Raw genomic sequence first — 20,200 nt, forward strand, 5'->3', positions numbered from 1 at the left:
TTATAGAACAAAATGTAAAATTACTGTATATTTAAGCAAAGACATGACATTTTCTTCTCAAATTCGAATTACAATTCTGTCAGCATAATGTTGCCATGACAATGGTCTGATTGGGAATGAGCTTGATCTACAATGATAATGATCTTGATCTAATCTACCAGGCAGCCCTAGCTCTACTTGGCACTTAGATTGTGTTTCTATGTTGTTTAGTTACATAAATATGACGTTTTGTTGTCAAAGTCCGATTCAAACTCAAATTCAGTCAGCCTAGTGTTGCCATGGCAACGGTCTTGATTGAGCTCGATCGTGAGCTTAAATAGCCTGATCTTGAGCTGAATCGACCAGAAAGTCTGAAATATATGCCAGAGACACATTGATTGTATTTTCATATTGTTTAGTTACAATTATATGAATTATCCTATATTCCCCCAAATTGTTTTGAAGCGTTGTCATCGCAACGGTCCTGATTGGGTATAATACAACTTAAATGACTCAGATCTTGATTACAATCAACCAGGCACCATACAATTGATGTTACTAAACACTTATATTGTATTTTTATGTTGTATACTCCCAAAGATATGATTTTTTTCCAATTTTTAAAGTGCTGCCATGGCACCAGCCCTGGTGGCCACACCCACCACTCATTTAATGGCAACCAAGTTTATTGTGACAGCTGAGGGTCCTAGCTAACCAAAAAACATGGTGGGTGAAAATCCCTAAGGGGGGGGGGGGCATTTTTCCCCGTAACTGTAACATTTCTCAAGTTATTTTGACGTTTTATCTATTTTAAGTTGTTTAAGTTGAAACATGCATGTCAAAAATTTCAAATTTTCTTCTTGAATGTCGCATTGCTTTCAAGTCGTTAGTGCTTGCTATGCTTGCACTCCTGATTTAAAATTAGGCTGCTAACAGTATTTTAGTCGCTCAATTCTGTCAATAGTTGTCCCACACCCAACTCCTCGAAGCGGAAGACGAAAAATGCCATAGACAACATAAATAACAACAAGTTCGGTAATTAATTCATTTCCGAAAAAATATTGCATGTGCCTTTTTGAAAATTTTTGTCTCCTGTGCTTTTCCACTTAATTAATTATTTCTGATTTTGTTATTCTGCATTCCATTTCCTTGATATATTCAATGTTAGCTAGTGATATTTTGTTAAAACGTGATATTTGTCACTAATTTGGTACTGTATATTCAGTGACGTCAAACTTCTAAGGTCTTTTTCCAAGCTATTTACTTACTTTAGATTGTAATTGAGTAATCCTTGGTCAAGCTATAAACAAAATTACACAACCCTTGTTGACACTGTAGAATTGGACGAGGGTTCAGTTTATATTTATACTCACCGAGTGGACAGCACATGAATGGAGCACTTTGTAACCTATCAAATTGAAAGCTAAGTGATAGAATTAAAATTATTTCAAGAGGTTTTAAAGGGCAAAATAAATCAAACCTTCGTTAAAAATCCCGCTAGGTAGTAGAAAAGATTAAAGAAAAGAGGCAGAAAAAGGAGGTCATGCATGCATATTAATGCATTATGTTGATTTAGCTGTGATAACCCATTAACAGAAGTTGATTGTTTCAACGCATTAATTTACTGCAAACAGGGATCCTCACCCTTTTGCAGAGGGCGCTGTCATACCGTTCCCCTCAGAGACGTATATTTCGGCTCTGGTTCCCCTTACAGGGATGTGTCTAGGTTCTGGGTCCAAACAGAGCCGTAGATACGGCTCTGGTTCCTATTGCGCATGATCGATCCTTAAAGATTTTGTATAGCACAGCTGTAACGTTCTCAATCTATATGAACTGGTTGTGAAAATATGTTTAAAGAGATCTCGTCCCCAATTAATTACGAGAAGAATCCCAGTTGTAAATCCATTATATATTTCATTTCGGAGATTGGATACAATTTAAAAGCCGCTCATTTGGTTAAGCAGACGTCATTCGAATTATCTCAAAGAAGCTTTCTAATTGGTTGATTACCAGACGTGCATGTGTAAAAATTGTCAAACGAATGATGGGCAACATTTGGTTTGGTAAACTGTGCTCGTTACAGGCGTGGTTAAAAACTACATGCTAGTTCGAATATGTCATACTATATGTAAAAGGGAATGCACAGGTACTTTGCCCAGAAGTGTTAAAGATTCCCCAAAGGCATTCTCAGATATTTCAAAGACTGCAGGTTGTTCACTTTCGCGGAACTAGATAAGACCGATATGACATGACTGATGATCAATAACCGTCAACATCTATTGGCCAAACAAGGGCAGGTATGCTTATAGAATATGATATCGCGAAGATATGAATATTTTTAATTTGGGAATAATATCGCGAACATATGAATATTTTGAATTTGGGAATAATATTTGTGGCAACAGCAGTGTGAATGAAGTAATCATGACAATGTGTTGAAGTTGTCTTTTTTCACCTTTATGCATAGTAAACTCATGTATTCACGGAGGAATGTAATATGTTTAGAAGAAGAAGTAAAAACAACGATGCACTTTGATGAATTTCTATATACATACCAAACAAACATTGCGAATGTATCACATTTCAAGAGGAAAATAGACAGAAGATGTAAATAGGAGAGTAATACTATATGGTAGCACATCTACCGTTATAATATTTCAACACTTCTGACTGCTATTCACTTCCCCTCACCCTTCACCCTTCCCCCACTTTTGCAACTTTTGCAATATAAAATGATGAATTTTCACGAACACATTCATGGACCCCCAATTTCGTGCTTGAAATATATCGTTGTCACGATCACTGTTGTTTGAGAAACTAATGTTGTGTCACGATATTATGTACGTTGCACCGTTTGGTTGTTTTGTTTGTTATGCTACTAATGTTTCTATAAATATCTCTGCTTTAAAAGGCAATGTTTCTGCACATCTGACATGCTCATACGGTTAAATTGATGTGGCTTCGTAACATCAGTTCAGTCTTCTATTAATGCAAGTCCATAATTGTTTTCGGAATTCTAGTTACTCAACCAAAGAACATTCTCATAAAATTAGACCCCCCCCCTCCCTCCATGGATGATATCCGACACCATTTGCCCTTGAAAATTTTTATTTGTTATTCTTATACTGAATTTTGTTCGTAGAAGTTTGAGTTGCTTCTGATGAGCTAAGTCGTTTTGATTGATGAGACTTAAACAAGGTTCAGTGGTATGTAATACAGTACTCGCTGAGAGCAGTACGGAAGCCGATAGATTCTGACGTTTGTTACAATCAATGAGTTATAGGCATGAGTATTAGGTAAAACTATTTCACATACGTTAAGCGGGTTGACATGCATCCACCACATTTTTGATAGTCATTTTCATTTATAGTTTTATTTGGCATGAATTATGCTTTCTGTTCCGAGTTTGCCGAGGGCGATGTCCAATTTACCCTTAATTCCCGATTGCTCAGTCATTTCCTGTATCGCTTTGATTTGCCCTGTGTCAAGAAAAGGGGACACTTGATTGGAATTAGATAACTTGTATAATCCACTCCTGGTTCTCTGACTCTATCGTAGACTATATATCCCTAAATAAAACCCATTGTTTTTTTTACTTATTACTTTATACACAGTACGCAGTGTGTACAATGTGTATATAGAAACTACAATAAGACATCTTTCACTACTGATATTTAGGGCGTTGCGCGCCTGGCACTGTTTAATGTCGTGGTCCAGATTTCCTAATATGCTCAGTAATGCTCAGTGTATAGAGGAGGTGAAAGCTTTACTAAGACATAGTTGGGTTGGTGGTTGATCGACGTATAAATCATTCTCAGAGGGGTAACACATGCAAGCTGTCGATCACTGTGTTGTAATTTCCTCATGCATAATGCATGGAACACACAGCATCATCTCCCCACTGGTGGTGGTGTCTGTGGGGGAGGGGAATTTCTCTGCTCTGCCGACTGAAGCGACATTAAATAAATGATGTTGTAGGACGGAGGTTTGGTGGAGCCTGGCGGTGTGGGTAGATGGGGGAGGTGTGAAACAGAGGGAAAAGCAAATCCCTCTCGCAATAGATGGATGGCAACATTATTGCTCAACGTTATTGCGGTTTTCAACAACTTAAAAGACCCATCAAATATTACTCAAGATGAGATAGTTATCGTAAAGTAAGACATACTTTTAAAAAAAATCATGTGAAGGTCAGCAGGGAGAATAATAAAGGAAAAGGTATTCGATCCTCAACTCTTTTCGCTCGCCCGATTACTTCCCAAAACACCAGTTAGGCCCGTATAGAACTAATTCCGACCCCGGGCGATGATGTCAAATGTCCTCCTTTATGACTTTAGCAGTCCCTTCGCTGTATTCCCCTGGCGGGACGCGAATATTTTTTTCCCAAACTGAACTGACACTGAAATTATTTCCTCGATTTATGAACATGCTAGGATTTTGCTCAAAAGGTTAAAACAACTGTGTAAGCCGTGGCAAAATATCCGTGAGTTGTAATTCATTTCAACTAGTAATTTTTGTCTCACAAAATTCGAGTTCATCTGTTGCTTCAAGTGTTTATACATATGCAAATGAAAGATATTCTATAAAATGCAGACGGTTGGTAGCCATTGATCCAGCATAATATCTTACCTCAAAGAACCATCAAGTTCCAACCAGATGTGAAAACACCCAAGCCTATCATAATCCACATTGTTCTAGAGACTATTATAGGATGTCTCTTTTCCCCTGTACTGTACGTGATTGGAACTATCTATCTGAGGAGTCTAGTAGGGCCCAATCTGCTGAAGCTTTTAAAAACCTAATACAGTTAGACCCAATGTCCACATAGCAGAGCTCCCAACTGACCCGCATTTCGCGGGTTGGACCCGCATTGTAACACCCAAACCCGCTGACCCGCGCAAGCGTCCGAAAAGCCCGCATAGTAATTGTCAAGTATACATACAAAAAATTACAGTAAATTTTGACTTAGCAACCATCATTTCTTTAGCATTTAGCATAATAGAGTATAAAACCTCCTTTACAGCATCATTTGAACCTCAAATTTGCCTATATTTCTTTTCATTGGGGCGAGCAGCGAACATTTTCATGCCACGGGAAAGAATGAATTATCACCTGGTTACACACAAAAAAATGCATATTTCTCAGAAAAGTTTGGGTGACAAAAGCCTTTCTAAGTGCCACCATTTTACATGCAGGCATCACCAGGATTCCACAAAAAAGGGTAGGGGCACACCCCCTCTCCTTATACCCCTCCCCCAGGACGGCGATTCGTGGCATGGACAGCATTTGCCTTTTCAAGAGTTGGGAGCTATGACATAGCCAACCTGTCAATCAATTGCACGAGTCTTCAAAGATGAAGTTAGCACTACACTGGAAGAGTCGTTGGTTCTTGGTGAAACAAGATGGCGCGAGTTGAACTTCAAACTGCTGCAAAGCGTATCGTTGTAAGCTGGTGCAAAGTAGTTTCTATTATGGAACGCCGAAAAGACAATGTATTATGTTGTTCACTTCTAAGTTCTATGCTGTCTGTTATCATGTTGTTGTCTCTTTTGATGTTGTTGTCTCCTTTTATGTTGTTATCTCCTTCAATGTTGTTGTCGCCTTTGATGTTGTTGTCTCCTTTGCAGGCGCGGCGGAACTGAAAAATTATTGGGGGGGGGGGGGCTAATGTGAGGAGACTATCTCAGCGGAGCGCCACCATCGGTTGGCGCGGAGCGTACAAGAAAATTTTGGGTTTTTTCAAACTCCCAGATGGCCGGAAACGGCACTTCCCGAGTGTTTTATGCTGCGAATACCTAGCCCTAAAATATGGGTCCCAAGCCTGCAATTTCTCAGATTGCACGTAAAAGTCTGTAAAAACATTGTAATTTGTATATTCGATGGTGTTTTAAGAGAATAGCTATTACTCGTAGTGTACTCGCAAAGACGTTTTTGAGTGTAGTAAGGGCAGTGGCGGAGCTAGGGGTATTGATCAGAGGGGCAAGAATGGTCTGTAGGGGCGCTTTGACACTATCTAAGCGGAGCGCCACCACAGGTTGGCGCGGAGCGTAGAGAAAATTTTTGAGTAAAGATATTCCCTAGATTGCAGGAAATGATCCTTTCCGGGCCTTGCTAATTGTCAGATAAACGGAGAATAAATAGGTGTCGTCGCCATTTTGTCGGAAAATTACACCAACAGAATATGGCAAATGTCAAAAGGTAGATGAGAGCGCAATAAAATAGTCAATAATCGCGAATAAGTAAAAAGTAGTGAAAAGCTGAAATGAGGGCCAGCAGTCCATTTGAGTCCGTCAGGGGGGGGGGGGGGGCATCCGCCCCCTGACTGTATGGACGCTCCGCCACTGAGTAAGGGGATGTTGGAGAACTGGCTGAAATGATGCAAGTCATTGGCCTAAGACGAAGTTGTGTTGCGCTTACCGGTACTCACACTCACTGCTTCCACTTTTCACGGGGCGTGAAGACGCGGTTGAGGTGTTGAGGTTACTAAAATTATTACACCTATATAGTATACGTGTGCATCGGACAGATCGACAAGTATGTAATGAAAAATGGACAGATGCACGTTTCGGAGCCTTGGTAAATATTGGGGGGGCTTATCATGCATTTGCCCCCTCAACTTTTTCATTGGGGGGGCTGAGCCCCCCCAAGCCCCCCCGGTTCCGCCGCCACTGCTCCTTTGATGTTGTTGTCTCCTTTGATGATGGCGGCGCTGTTAACTTTTATGACGTCAAAATACGTGTACAAATTCAAAGAAGTTAATGCTTCAGAATTAGCCAAAATGTCCGAGAGAGACCGACTAGCCCATCTTGTAGGACTAGGTTATACCCACTGACCTCTAACAACTCTAGAGGTCAGTGGTTATACCATGGAGGTAAAACAGATCTGTTTCACCTCCATGTAATGGGAACAGTGAACAATGAACAGTGAACAACGCCGCCAGCGTTTAAGGAGACAACAACATCAAATGAGACAACAGCATCAAAGTAGACAACAACGTTGAAGGAGACAACAGCATCAAAGGAGACAACAACATCCAAGGAGAAAACAACAATGAAGGAGAGAAAACAAAATAAAAGGAGACAACATCGTCAAAAGAGACAACAACATGATAACAGACAGCAGAGAAGTAAACAACATAATGCATTTCCCTTTCGGCGTTCCATAGTCAACCTTTTTAAGCGGTTAGTTAGGTACAGTACAAAGGGCCCCCTCTCCATTTCTATGATACAGTACCACGTTAGACTCAGGATCATTTGCCCCATCTCAAAAAGTCATGGATAACACGATGGAAAACTGTTTTGAGGCGAGGAACGCAATGAAAAGGGATGCATTTTACACAGATGCAGCCGAATACTGGTCAAAAGTACCACGAACTGTGGATGGTATGCTTGGTGGTTACGGAAAAATATCGGGCGTCGACGTTGAAGGATCTTTGAATTTCTTGAAGCCATATCTTACTGTACGTGCTTTTATTTGTTCATGTGTTTGGACCTTGGCCTACAGAAACCTATAACTAACTTAAGCCTAACGACTCGAGTCTCGAGTAACGTTATATTTATGCTATTTTTGTGATCACTATTTCACATCACCAGAGAAAATGCAGAGAAGTCAAAACAGGGATTTACCAGAATCGAGTGGCATGCATCTATATTGAATACTCAGTAACTGTAGTGTTAGTGTAGGCTAGGCTCGAGGAGTAAGTTTTTAGACTTTTGTCAATTTGTATGTGCATGTCATTGTATCACTCAGAAATTACAGTATGTATATAATGTACTTGGACGGCTACAGTAGCTGCAGTCAGTGGGTCTGTCAGTATAGGCTTTCACGTATAGCAGTGTGGGGTAGGTATGTACCATAGAAGCCTCTCTGTGAGTTATGTTTGTTCTTACAAATGTTATGGTAGTTGGTACATACAGTAATGTGAGCCAAGCGTCAAGGAATGAGAAGAGGCTTAGATTTACTAGATATCTTCGTATGGAAAGCAGAAATTTTATTTATTGGAATTTGTTATGAATTCTTATTGTTTTTCAAGTTTAAATTATTTAAAGGTGGGGGCGCTCGTATACTTCTAGAAATAGGGGGCTTTGATTTCAGTGGTTTTGTGTGTCACCCTTTACTCACATGACTTTTCTGAGTGGTCACCTGATCGTAGATGTACCTGGCTGTGAAAGGTATTGTGTTGCCAGCTATGGCCGCGGGTGATGTACGTTTGTTTACTCATGGAGGTGTTTTTACCTCCATGGTTTACTGTGCGTTGGTCAGTGTTGTGGATATTCAAGTTGATAGGTAATTAGCACAGTGTTTCCGTACGTATTTTGAATACAGCCAGTTTGCAGTAACACAGTATCGAGATTGTAATTTGAAGCACGAAAGGTTGCTAAACATGGAGGCGTATTCCGGAGAAAGAAAAAGAACGTATCTGAACAAAAGAGATCATACATACAACAGGGGCAAGCACTTTTCCCAGAATTTCATTAACAGGTCGTGCGACATTCACAAACCGTTGGATCTGCAGCTATTGATACATCTGCATCTCCAGATTGAGAACAATTGCTTTCGTCCACTTTGTTCGATAGTAGAGCTGAATGTGAAGCAGTCCCTTGGCCACCCTCTAATTCAAGGCGGGCAAGGTTGGGGAAATTCGATGAAGGAGAAACATTCAGCTTTGTATTATTGTATATAGGCCTACACGCAGTTAAGGACGGCGAAGCCGTCAATCTACACGATTTAACAAGCCGGAATAGTTGCGGATTAACAGCGGGTATAAATATCTGTATCGGTTTATTTATACTTGTGTTTATTTCCGTTGCCAAGAGGGGATATGATATTGAACGTGGGGGAGGGTGTGTGTGGGGGTGGGGGCAGGGTCTTAGCTAGCGATGCGTCTCGCCGTCTTTGAGACGGCTAGATCGAAATGAAAGACGGCCGAATTTGAGTGGGACGGCTTTTGAGACGCCAATAAATGGCTCTGTCCAGCCTCCCAATTTAACGTAACTATTAGTTATTTGCATGTACTACTCAGTCAACGGGCGCCGCACGTTTAAATTGATGACACAACACTGTGAAATAAATCACTGAAAAAACCCTGACAGTCTAGTCAACAACACAATATGATAACCAACACTCAATAGCCAACCAACTAGCTAGGTAAAAAAAATCGTTTCTTCGCGTGATCATTTTCGCACACCCGTGTATATGTATTTTTTTCCTCCTAGCTAGGTGTTGTGTATCACGGTTCTGTGAAAAGAGTGAGCTAATATTGACAGCTCCTGCGATGTTTTCCTAATATACCTGAAAAGGCAGTAGGAAAAAATTTTGCGTCGTAATAACGACCATGCAGTCTGTCTAGTTATAAAATGGCGCGAATTTCCGATTAATTTTTTATTAATGTGATAATGCGCGGGTTCGAGAAACCATTTGTCAAGGCAATACATGTATGCAACACAAGCGATCTTGCCTCGCAGTTAGTATGAATATCAACCCTTTTTCATTACGGTCGCCATGGTCGCATTGGCGACGACCATTCTCGGCTGGCGATGAGAATTTCTGGAAAAATTAACGCTAGTCCCCAGACCCATAATACTGTGGCGATCAGTTTGCAACTGAAAATTTCACCAATGCTTTACAAAAATAACGAAGGTGCCCGCCCGATGCGGTACTACCCGGTTCCTAATTTATTACCCGAATCCTACGCAAAGTGTGATTTTTTTTGGGCAAACCGAAGGTTAGGCAGATTTCCCATTGATTTAGTGTGTTGTTAGGCTACCATGTGGTCGAAGATAACAGCAATAACGAAAGTATTCCATGGATATCTTATAACTGCGTCACAATTTCAGCGAATAAACAGATGGTTAGGCTTAGCTAGATTTCCGTTGACTTAGTGTGGTGTTAGGCTACCATGTTGGAGAAATTATTATTTATTCAATCGTTCCTTCTATTTCATAGAAGGAAAGGCTGACAAGGAAGTTTACGAGATGTTTATGGGTTATAGAAGGGATAACTAAAAAATAATAATCGCAAGTAGCTTTTTACTAATCGTTTATTGCAATGCGATCAAATTGGGCGAATAGCGCAATCTAGAGGCTATATGCGAACCCTGGGCCTGCATATTAGATAGTAGTACTAGTAGTAATAACTGTTTAAGAGCTAAATTGGATACTTATATGGTCTGATCCAATAAACGTGGAGAGCAAGCATAATCAGCGGCGGCAGTGTGATGTTGGTAGTAATGTTAATTATATGAAGTCATTAACAAGTTAATGAAAGAAACAAAAGCAAATAGAAATTACTGAGGAAGGTTTTATACCTTATATTACACCTACGTATTTGAACATGAAAACATAAAGTAAGATTTTTTTCACCGTACCCATTTTGTTAGAAAATAATATACATTAGCCTATGTCATTATTTTAATCAAAATGTACTAGCCACTGTCATGATTACTAACTAGTACTAGCTTTAAAGTAACGTTAGTAGTCAGTACTGACAGTAGTGCTACTCGATGTTGAGGCTAGGTCTAGTGTTTTTTGTACTAATATTTAGCATATCAAAGTGGTTATCAAAGTTTCATTCAGGCTATCAAAGTTTTATTCTGGGCCGGGGAAAATAAAGATTTGGTCGCCACAGGATTTTCTGTGACCGCATTCACTGGGGAATGTAAAAGGGTTGAGTATGATTGTTACCATGGTAATATATGAAGGCATGAGCTTTTTGCGCGGATTTCCTTGCTTTCTTTTCTACCTCCGTAATTTATACTTCTCAATTTCCGTGAATTTCTAACAACAGCGTTACTGTATCATTGATCCGTCATTCGCATGTTCTTCATTACCGAATCGATGCATATCCAACCTGCAGAGGGACAAAAACTATTATCCTAACACACTGTAGCATACGCAAAATACCGCAAATTGTTCTCTGGATTTTCAAAACGTTCCCAACATTATTGCAACGATATTTTCATAAATTTCCCATGATTTTCAATATTTTAGTATCATTAGAGTAAGGACAATTGAGGAGAAGTGTAGTGCTGTAGCTGCTGACTATTATTCCAGATTAAAACAGACCATTGTGTTCATTTTATGAACAGTAACATTTTAAGTATGGGTCGCCATGATGGAAAGAACAAGTAGGGTGAAAACGACAGGCTAGGCATGTGGCTTCAGTGTGCACATTTTGGTGTGAAACTTTGCTTTTGAGTGTTTTAATCAATTTAAAAATCTTTATAAAATAGGCACCAAAATGTTGTCTTTATACCTCAAATTTCTCAGAGCCTCCAGGGGCTTTGACCCCTGTACCCCAACCGGGGCGTTGCCCATGGACCCTACCACAGGCCCTAAGGCAGGCCCATGGACCCCACCTATAACTGTGTCGCACTGCAAGCTGACTGACGCCCTCGGCGTTAGTATAGTATCACCCACAAAGTTCTGTGATTTTTTTTTTACCCCAGGCTCATCCCTGTATATCGATGACATTAACAGAATAAAGGCATATACTCTACAAGATACACAGTAGGCTATTTTATAGTACATAATGTTCATAAATAATTCCACAAGATATTGTTTGAACTTTTTGGTGCTCAAATTCTTTGTAATATATCAATTACTATAAGCTGTTTTCATGGTGCACTTTTGCACCTAGTGTTTTATAGCATTTTTTTATGTTTGAATGCCCCAAAAAATCATGATGGCTAAGGTGCTTTCACAGCTTTCTAAGCATACTTTTTACCCCAATTGTGTCAAATAAACCATTGATAGGGGCTGGGCTTCCAGGGGCCCTAAGGCGGGCCCCTGGACCCCACCCGTTATAGGCTTCGCGCTTCGCGCTCGCGCAGGCGCCTCCGGCGCCAGATGGATAGTCTCCTGAGCAGATGAGACACCCTATTTGAAATTCCTGGCTAAGACCCTGGGTGGGGGCGGAGGAGGGTCCCCTTTGTAGTGTTGTGACCAGGCCACATTTTACGTCTATCTTCGTGTATCACATGTATATTAAAAAAACTATCGATACGATCAATCAGTCTTGTCACTCACCTCCTCTCATGCACTGTTGTATTTCCTTCCCTCTGTTTACCCTGTATTTTTTAATTTGCCGACTCCCCTCCCCCCCCCATCCCCCCAAAAATATATGTTCACAAGGTTGACAATTCTATAGTCCCAAGCTTATTACACTTGTTGTGGTGAACGTTCACTATACTTGCGGATCAAAACAGACCCCCCCCCACCCCGTACTTCCTACAGTAGTTTCAGGATTCGGCAAATGGAAGATTATTCAGAGTTTTCCCAAAAGCTAAAAAACAAAAAGTTGTTTGTGATGGTTCAATGATCTTATCGTCAGACATAGGCCTATGTATGGTTCTTTTTGTCGTTCATTGACGTCGAAGTTTGAAATGAATTAATCATGCTAGGAACGTTCGGGCAATTTTTAAATTTCTCTGGCAAGAAAAATAGCTTCCCCCAGTGTTCCTCCTGGTTGACTAGAACCCATACGCCTATATGGTCACACAATAGTATAGAGTACGATCCATGCAGACAGCTAGTATTTATTTTTTTTTTAATTCCATCCAATTTCAGTTCAACTCTCGAAGGACAATTTTTGGTTGACTAGTATCAAGTTGAGAGTTGTAATTCGAGTCAGTCGTGATGAGGTGAATGGTGGGCTGGGTACCCCCCCCACCCTCATCCCCGTTGCCGACTTTTTGGCATTTCGTTGGGAGCCTTTCAGAACAAGAAGCAGGATATTCAATTCTAGAGTCCAGTAGTTCAGTGGAAATAACTGTTAATTTATTGTTCATTTCTTATTCCCTTTTTGCCAATCCTTTCTGAAGAGGGTCACGTGGAGCCGCCCCTTATGGCAACGTCTTTTACTTCCCTTTTACCGTTCAAGTTTCGTTATTTTTAATTCGTTGCACCGGTTACGAGGATGGGGTGCAGCTAGGGCAAGTGCTCTGTGATCGCCTAAAGGGCCTATGGCCAGGAGCCCAAATATAAGTAAATAGGCTATACATATTTATCTATATACTGTATGATATATGACAAAAAAATGGTTGGTCTTTCCCTCCTGATATAAATCTAAAATGCTTATATAAAAAAATAAAAATACAGACTGTGTCTATATATAATTCATACCTAAATTGTATGAAATACCAATTGTTCACAAATGACGGACTTGACCATACGTTTGATACCCAATGTTGTAATCACTTCACAAAAGAATTTTCACTTTGTATTTGTGTTTTTACTTTTTGTGACACGAGTCAGTATGTATCGGACTTATATTCACTATTAGTTTCTTGAGCTGTAAAAAAGTCGACTCGCGACTTCGGTTACAATATTTGCAAATACTTTACTCCAGTTAGTACAAGACTGGTGCATCTGGAAAAGTTTGAAATACACTGGTTTGTTACAGTAAAATAGTATTAGGTTACTGCACTTCTGTCTATAGGCTAAAAATTTGATATTCGATATAGCATGCACAGCTTTCCCAATGGGTGAATCAACTACGAAACCAGGGCACCCAAACCGGTCGGACTTCGACTGCTCACCATGTAGGCCTAAAAATATTATAGTCAAACCATGGAGCTGCTAGAGTAGCAACTCCATGGTCAAACTACAGCCTACGCCTGATGCAAAACTCGACCATAACTGTACAACCCACTAGTCTTGAACAGTTCTGAACGTATGAACAAACTACAGAGTTTTGTATCACACAACACACACGAAAAGGCGGTGTAATAATTTACTACTGACACTTCCACAGACAAGAACTATGCAGGAATTTCGCCAAGGCCATCGCTCCATTTACCCAAACCCGTATATTGCTTAATAGCCGTAACTACGGGATTGCTAAAAAATTACGTGACAACAGCGACGAACCGGTAGAGGGTAGTATTGATATTATTTTTGAATCGGGTGGTGTGACGGGTGGTGTGAAGGACAGAATCCACGAGCGAGCCCACCTTTAAGCCAAAGGTAGGCCATACATGAAATTTGCTGCCAGTTAAAGGCATTGAAGACTCGCCCCAAACCACGTGCGGCCATCTGTGACGTTTTGTTCGTGTCGCTACAAAATGCAAACAGTAACAAAATATGATACATGATAACAAAACATGATACCTTTAGCTGGACCTGAGATGTCCATTGCTGTATCATTTATACACCGTGCTGTGGGTATCGACCGCAGCTGTATGTACTGAATGTACACTAGTGTCTAATTACCGACGGTAGCAAGCTGTGTGTGTATTTTCAGTTTACACTTCTGTTACACCTCATTCGAAACTAGGTCAGATTACCTGCATTAGACGTTTCTTTTTGCGAAAGTCTTCACACCCTTTAAGCCCCAAACATTGACCAGTTTTGCTTCAAGTGCCAACCAACCAACGCAATACAAGTAAATATTTGCAAGAAATTTCTAGAGTATCCACGACACATTCCAAAAGATGTTTTAAACTTGTTCCAATATATTGTGGTCTTGATCCGTCTGCATGTAATAACAGTATTTTATGACAACAGTGTTAGTGTTTTAATAAATAATAAATCACCATGGTTTTAAGAAACTTTCTGGTATCATTTAGTCTACATGTTCTTACTGTATATATGCAAATAATTTCTATTCCTGAAAAAGCAATGTTTTATTTTAAGCTGGCATTACCCAGAACATATGAGTTTCAAAAATTTATTGATCTCCAGAAGAACAGTTTTGCTGGAAGCTGTCTGACATCGGATCACATAATTTTGGAGTTGACCATTGATGTCGGTGCTCTATGTAACAGATTGGCCAAAATCTCATTAGCTTTAAATGTGTCCAATAGGCTGTACATTGATCTATATGTAAGAAGATTTAGAATGCAAAGTCTATTGGATTGGTTGGTGTAAGCCTATTGCACATTCTGCTACTGTAGCTGCTCTTAAACAGATGATTGTGATATGGCATGTAGCTGTGTACATACCATTCATCCTTATTTTCTTCCCTAAACACATTAACAAGTTAGTATGCCACCTGATCTTTCACATGAGCTTAAAGCTATGTCACAGTTATTTTGTTGCACAGTGAATTGCCAGTCACTTGCATTTCAAGATGTCTTCCAGGGTTGTCTATCAGAAGCTGTCATCTTTGCTTTATATCAGATTGTAAAATGTTGTTTGTTGTTGTGGATGGTAATCTTGTCAAATTGGCGATAGCTAGCTTTCTCTGTGATTGAATATTCATTAACTGGCTCAGGATAGCCATAGTATAAAGGTTTGGTGAGAATTTCACCAAGCATTAGGATAGTATCTTCTGGTGGAAAGCTTGAATGCCTGCTAAACAACCATTTGATGTCGCCACCATCTTAAGCTGTATCTTCCTCCTGAGATACACCAGCATAGAGCATCACATTCCAAGTGTTACTAACAGGAGCAGCCTTCACAAAGGATGGCCATGTGGTGCTAATACAGAATAATCAATGCACTGGACAATTGCCATCAGATGATTCTGGTATTAAACAAGGACTCTTAAAAACTAGTTGAGGGCTATATTACTTCTTTAAATGCTGGTTGAATTCTGATGACATGAATGAGTGGTCTAATATTAAAATGACTAAGATTCCAACAGAAGACATGAAAAATAACTTGTCCAACGGCTGTGATTGGTTTATGTCATTACCAGTGAGTCATGTGTAAACGTGAGAGAGTGGTAGACATGCTTGTTTGTTGTAGACTTATTAACTGATAAGACTTGTAATTTAAATAAGTTAAAAACAAAGTACTGTATCATTACAAGACAAGTCTAGGAAAGGTATGAACACTGAAGACATTCAGTTATGTGATTGGGTTGAAAAGTTTGTACCATTTGATGCAAACCATTAGATGGCAACATTGCCATAAATTTGAAACCTAATCAGCCTAGCAGTCAAGTAGTTGTACTTAAACCATTAATGTATATATCGGGGGAGGGGCAGAGGAGGGATATCTTGGGTATCATAGTCCACAAAGTTTAACTGGGTATAGACGGATATCATATTGGGGTGGACATGCAGCACATTACTGGCCTAACTACAGTAGTAGAACCACAGTGGCAAACTGGTTTGGGACAAACTGGCAATGTGGTGAAATGACCTGTTTTGCAGAAAAGAATAACATGACACTTATTTCTGTGGGGTTTCAGTTACAAGTCAAGGTTTTGATATAATTATTCATTCATTTTGCAGGCTCCTTGGCCAGAGAGAGTCCAGTCCCGGAAAGCCCTAGATTGTGGAGCTGGTATTGGCAGAATCACTAAGCACCTGCTGCTGCCGTTGTTTGAAACTGTTGACCTAGTTGAACAGGATAAGGACTTTCTTGAAGCAGCACCAAAGTATATAGGGCCCTCTGCTAAAAGAGTAGGACGTTACATCAACGAAGGACTCCAAAGTTTCACTCCTCAGCCAAAAGAATACGATGTTATTTGGATCCAGTGGGTTTTAGGACAATTGACTGATGAGCATGTGGTCAACTTTTTGAAGAGATGTGTCACAGGGCTTGCAGATGATGGAATGATCTTCATCAAAGAAAATATTTCAAAGGAGGGCCTTGTCTTTGATGATGAAGACAGCAGTGTAACCAGATCTCCCACAGAGCTGAAGGCATTGATACAGACTGCAGGACTCAAAATTCTCAAAGTTGAGAAACAGAAGAAATTTCCTGTAGGTCTTTTTAAAGTTGAAATGTATGCTATGAGGTAGTCAATATTGGAAAGGAAGGTTTTGAAATAGCAGATTTTGTCTGTAGTTCTTGACAGTTTGGGTAGTTACAGTACTTTTACTTCCTATGAATTAAAGGAGTTGTTTTGTGAAAAATATTCTCTCAAATTAACTTTTGTTTTATACTACATTCACCTTAGTTCTTGCTACAACTTAAAGAGATGGAATTGGTTTCAGTGTCATTGTTAACATTCCACCTTGAAATGTGATATGAAAGCAAAGAGGAAATGAATGGTTCCAGATCCTAATAGTACCATGACATCACAGGTTTACATAGTGACAGCTCCCAGCTCTCCAAAACAGAACCAAACTTTTTGCAACTGTTTGGGAATAGTTAATCACATAGATTTGTCATATAAGCCAAGATGATGGTTGGGTTTGTGTCCAAATTTGCTGCCATGTCATATATATATTTGAGATAACACATATTTGGTTACCAATACCCTGTAACATGGAAGACTTGTCCCTGATTGTGGTTAATGCATATCGTTATTATACTGTACATGTGCTACTAGGAATCTTGAGTACCTCATGTTTGATAAATGCACATACCCCAATGATAAACTTGAATCTCTGAAACACTGATGTAGGCATATATATCATCTTGTCATTTTTTTTATGATTGGAATGTGCATCTTTTCTATATTGGTTAAATCATTCAGCCATGTTTTTGAATAGTTTCCACTTAGAATAATACTCACTTGTTTAATTAGTGTGTGTGGTCTTCAAATTGCTGGTACAAGTATATACTTACACAAGACTTGTTGAACCACTAGAAAACTGTTGATTAGTTTCAAAGTGTAGCAAACACCTTACAGTATGTCATTTTTAGCTCATACCAGCATGCTGGTGTGAGCTATTGTTACAGTGCGGCGTCTATCACTCTATCATTCTATCACTCTATCCGTCAACAATTGGTAAAACCGCTCCCACTCGCACAGTGTTTAATGGAATTTCATGAAACTTGGACACAAGGACCATTGGGTATAGGGCCATCAGAGATGGTCCGAAATTTGGGGTCAAAAGTCACCTGTGGGCCGTAATGGGCCATTTTGTGGAAATACGCAAAATGCTTCTTCTACAGATTCCATGGTACAATGTTGAGGGTTTGTCACAATAGTACTATGGAAGTTTTATCTTCAGGGTGTTCATGAATTTGAAATCAAAGATCAACTAGGGGTCTCTTGTTGCCCGGGCCGCATCCCTATATTTTCAAATTGCTTCTGTTCATACAGTGTATGGCCAGTTATAATGAAACTTGGTCACAACATTCCTCGGGATGAGGGTTACGAGTGGTGTTCGGAAAATTGAGGTCAAATGTCATTTAGGGGGTCATCGGGGGTCATTCTTTGTAATATTTTCAAATATCTCAATCTCCTCAAGATTTCGATGGATCATATTAAAAGTTGAACTGATGATTGTTGGATTGTGTATCAATAAGGTGATGCCTAAAAATTTTGGGTCAAAAGTTAATTAATTACAATTAATCCCCATTGTTTAAAAAAATCTGAGCCTTAACATTTTTCCTAAGCTCCTTTAATTTATCTACCAGTCTCTGCAGTGTTTATTTACATTTGTGGTTTAAGCTCTGCAGAGAAGGATTGGGAGTTGTTATTAACTGTTGAACTGTAAGCATGAGAGCTTTATAGCCAATCAGCACTTGCCGATTCTTAAAAGTCTTTGAGCCTGAGGTATGTAGGCAGCCAGCCAAAATTTTGGGAAGGAGTGCTTGTGAAGTTATTTCTGCTCAGGTAGAGGGGAGAAAGTTTAATAGGGTAGGTCAGTGGTATTGTTTGAGAGAGTGGGTAAAATAGGACTTAAAGGGGGAAAATAGGAATTATAGCCAGTGGTGTGGCCAGGATTCTGCTAACGGAGGGGGGGGGGGGGTTATCGCCGTTTTGAACTAGGGGTATAAATTTGTCTTTGAACCTAAATTGTTTGGCCTCATGGGCCCAAAATTGGTGGAATCTGAAAAATGGCCTGAAATTTGGTGGGCCATAAAGTTTTGTGGGCCCTACATTTTTGAGCTCGAAAAGGTATGAGCTTCTGCACCATTGGTGCTCTAGTGAGTGTATAGTGCAAGAAATGCACCATGGTAAGATAAGAACTGGTAAGGTCTAAGGATATTAATTTCTCTTAAAGCAGGGATTCAGTTGTGACCCCCCAACCCCTCCCCCCCCCCACCATGTGGCTTGATTTCTTAATTATTAGGGAATAATCTCTCCAGTCAGCAACTGGGAAAATTAACAAAAAAACTCAACAATGTACAAATTTCCTGCTCCTTGAAGCATGTTTTAGTTTGAGAAACAAATAAACAAGTCTCAAATTACAAGATGTTTACAGTATGTTGTTCCTTGATCGTTTTTTTTTCTTATTATATTTAAAAATAAAGCTGATAAACTGTTGTATCGTTATCAATGAGGCTGAATGTTGTCAGAGTGACAATTGTACCACTTGACAAGGAAATTTATTAGCCAAATATGACAAGTAATTGTCAGTCTTACCCAGTGTTCGATTTTTCCGGTATCGCATCGCAAAATGCGATCCAAAACGACAAACTTGCGAGACGTTTCCAAATCAGCATCGCACATTGTGCCGATTTGTGCGATACAAATTCCTAGTCAGATTTGGGAGCAAACACTCAAACCTTAACTTACGAACTGTCGATCACAATGTAGAAGTTATAATTTGAGTTTATACTCAATGTACAACTTATTCACTTGACCGTATAGCGAAAAAAACCCTGAAAAATAATATCCTACCATAGTTAAGTGTAAAGCAAAAAGCCAAACCACCTCGGCGGTTACGGATCTCACGTAACTAAAAGGTTCCCTGGCAACGTGCCAAAAAAATGTTAACAAACAGGTGTTACACAGGGGATGAGCTCACAGTTGTTGAGAAGGTACCTGGGCAAATTCGCAGCACATGTACCGTGGTACAGTAGTTGGGTATAGGATTAAACACTGCAGTTGTAAAAATGTACGCATAGTGCACGCTATTCATTGTTAGGCAGTCTAGAAACGGGGCTTTGCTGAACGTTGTTTGTTTCATAATATCGGAAGTTTTGTAAGTTGCACTTTCTAAAGATTGAAAGACAGATTAAATCTCTTTTCATTTTGTAACATAAATTAATATAGCTACTTTAACTTGTCATTTTAAAATTTTCATCAGTTTTGTGACAATTTAAATAAAAAAGTTGTCAGTATTTTGCATCCTCAACTGGGAATTTTTCATCGCCAGACATCGCAAAAAATGCCAATTTTCGGAGGCTTTCGCCCCCAGGATCCCCACGAGGGGTTCTACCCCATGACCTCACCATAGCCCTAAGACGGGCCCCTGGACACCACGCCTTTTTGCTTGCACGTTACGCGTGCTAGGCAGGCGAACATCGGCGGGAAATCGGCAGTGTGTTCGCGGGAAATTGAACAAGGTTTTCCAACACCGCTGAACGGTGCAGTTACTGTATGCATCATGTTCAAGGTTTTCACGGAGGCCTTTGAGGAAATGAATGGT

General features: G+C 39.8%; 1 protein-coding gene across 1 annotated transcript; it reads left to right on the forward strand.

The window, feature by feature from the left end:
- The first annotated feature begins 7,186 nt into the window (after positions 1-7,186).
- LOC139963857 (N-terminal Xaa-Pro-Lys N-methyltransferase 1-A-like) lies at positions 7,187-19,021 on the forward strand. Its single transcript, XM_071965067.1, has 2 exons — positions 7,187-7,435; positions 16,157-19,021. The coding sequence occupies exons 1-2, from the start codon at positions 7,250-7,252 to the stop codon at positions 16,667-16,669; spliced, it is 699 nt and encodes a 232-aa protein (XP_071821168.1). The 5' UTR covers positions 7,187-7,249; the 3' UTR covers positions 16,670-19,021.
- Positions 19,022-20,200: the final 1,179 nt, after the last annotated feature.

This window comes from Apostichopus japonicus, chromosome 22 (genome assembly GCF_037975245.1).
Source record: "Apostichopus japonicus isolate 1M-3 chromosome 22, ASM3797524v1, whole genome shotgun sequence".
Classification (NCBI taxonomy): domain Eukaryota; kingdom Metazoa; phylum Echinodermata; class Holothuroidea; order Aspidochirotida; family Stichopodidae; genus Apostichopus; species Apostichopus japonicus.

Coding starts and splice junctions, on each gene's coding strand:
- LOC139963857 (XM_071965067.1), top strand. CDS start 7,250: ATGGATAACACGATGGAAAACTGTTTTGAGGCGAGGAACGCAATGAAA. Junction 7,436..16,156: donor TCTTGAAGCCATATCTTACT/GTACGTGCTTTT, acceptor TTCATTTTGCAG/GCTCCTTGGCCAGAGAGAGT.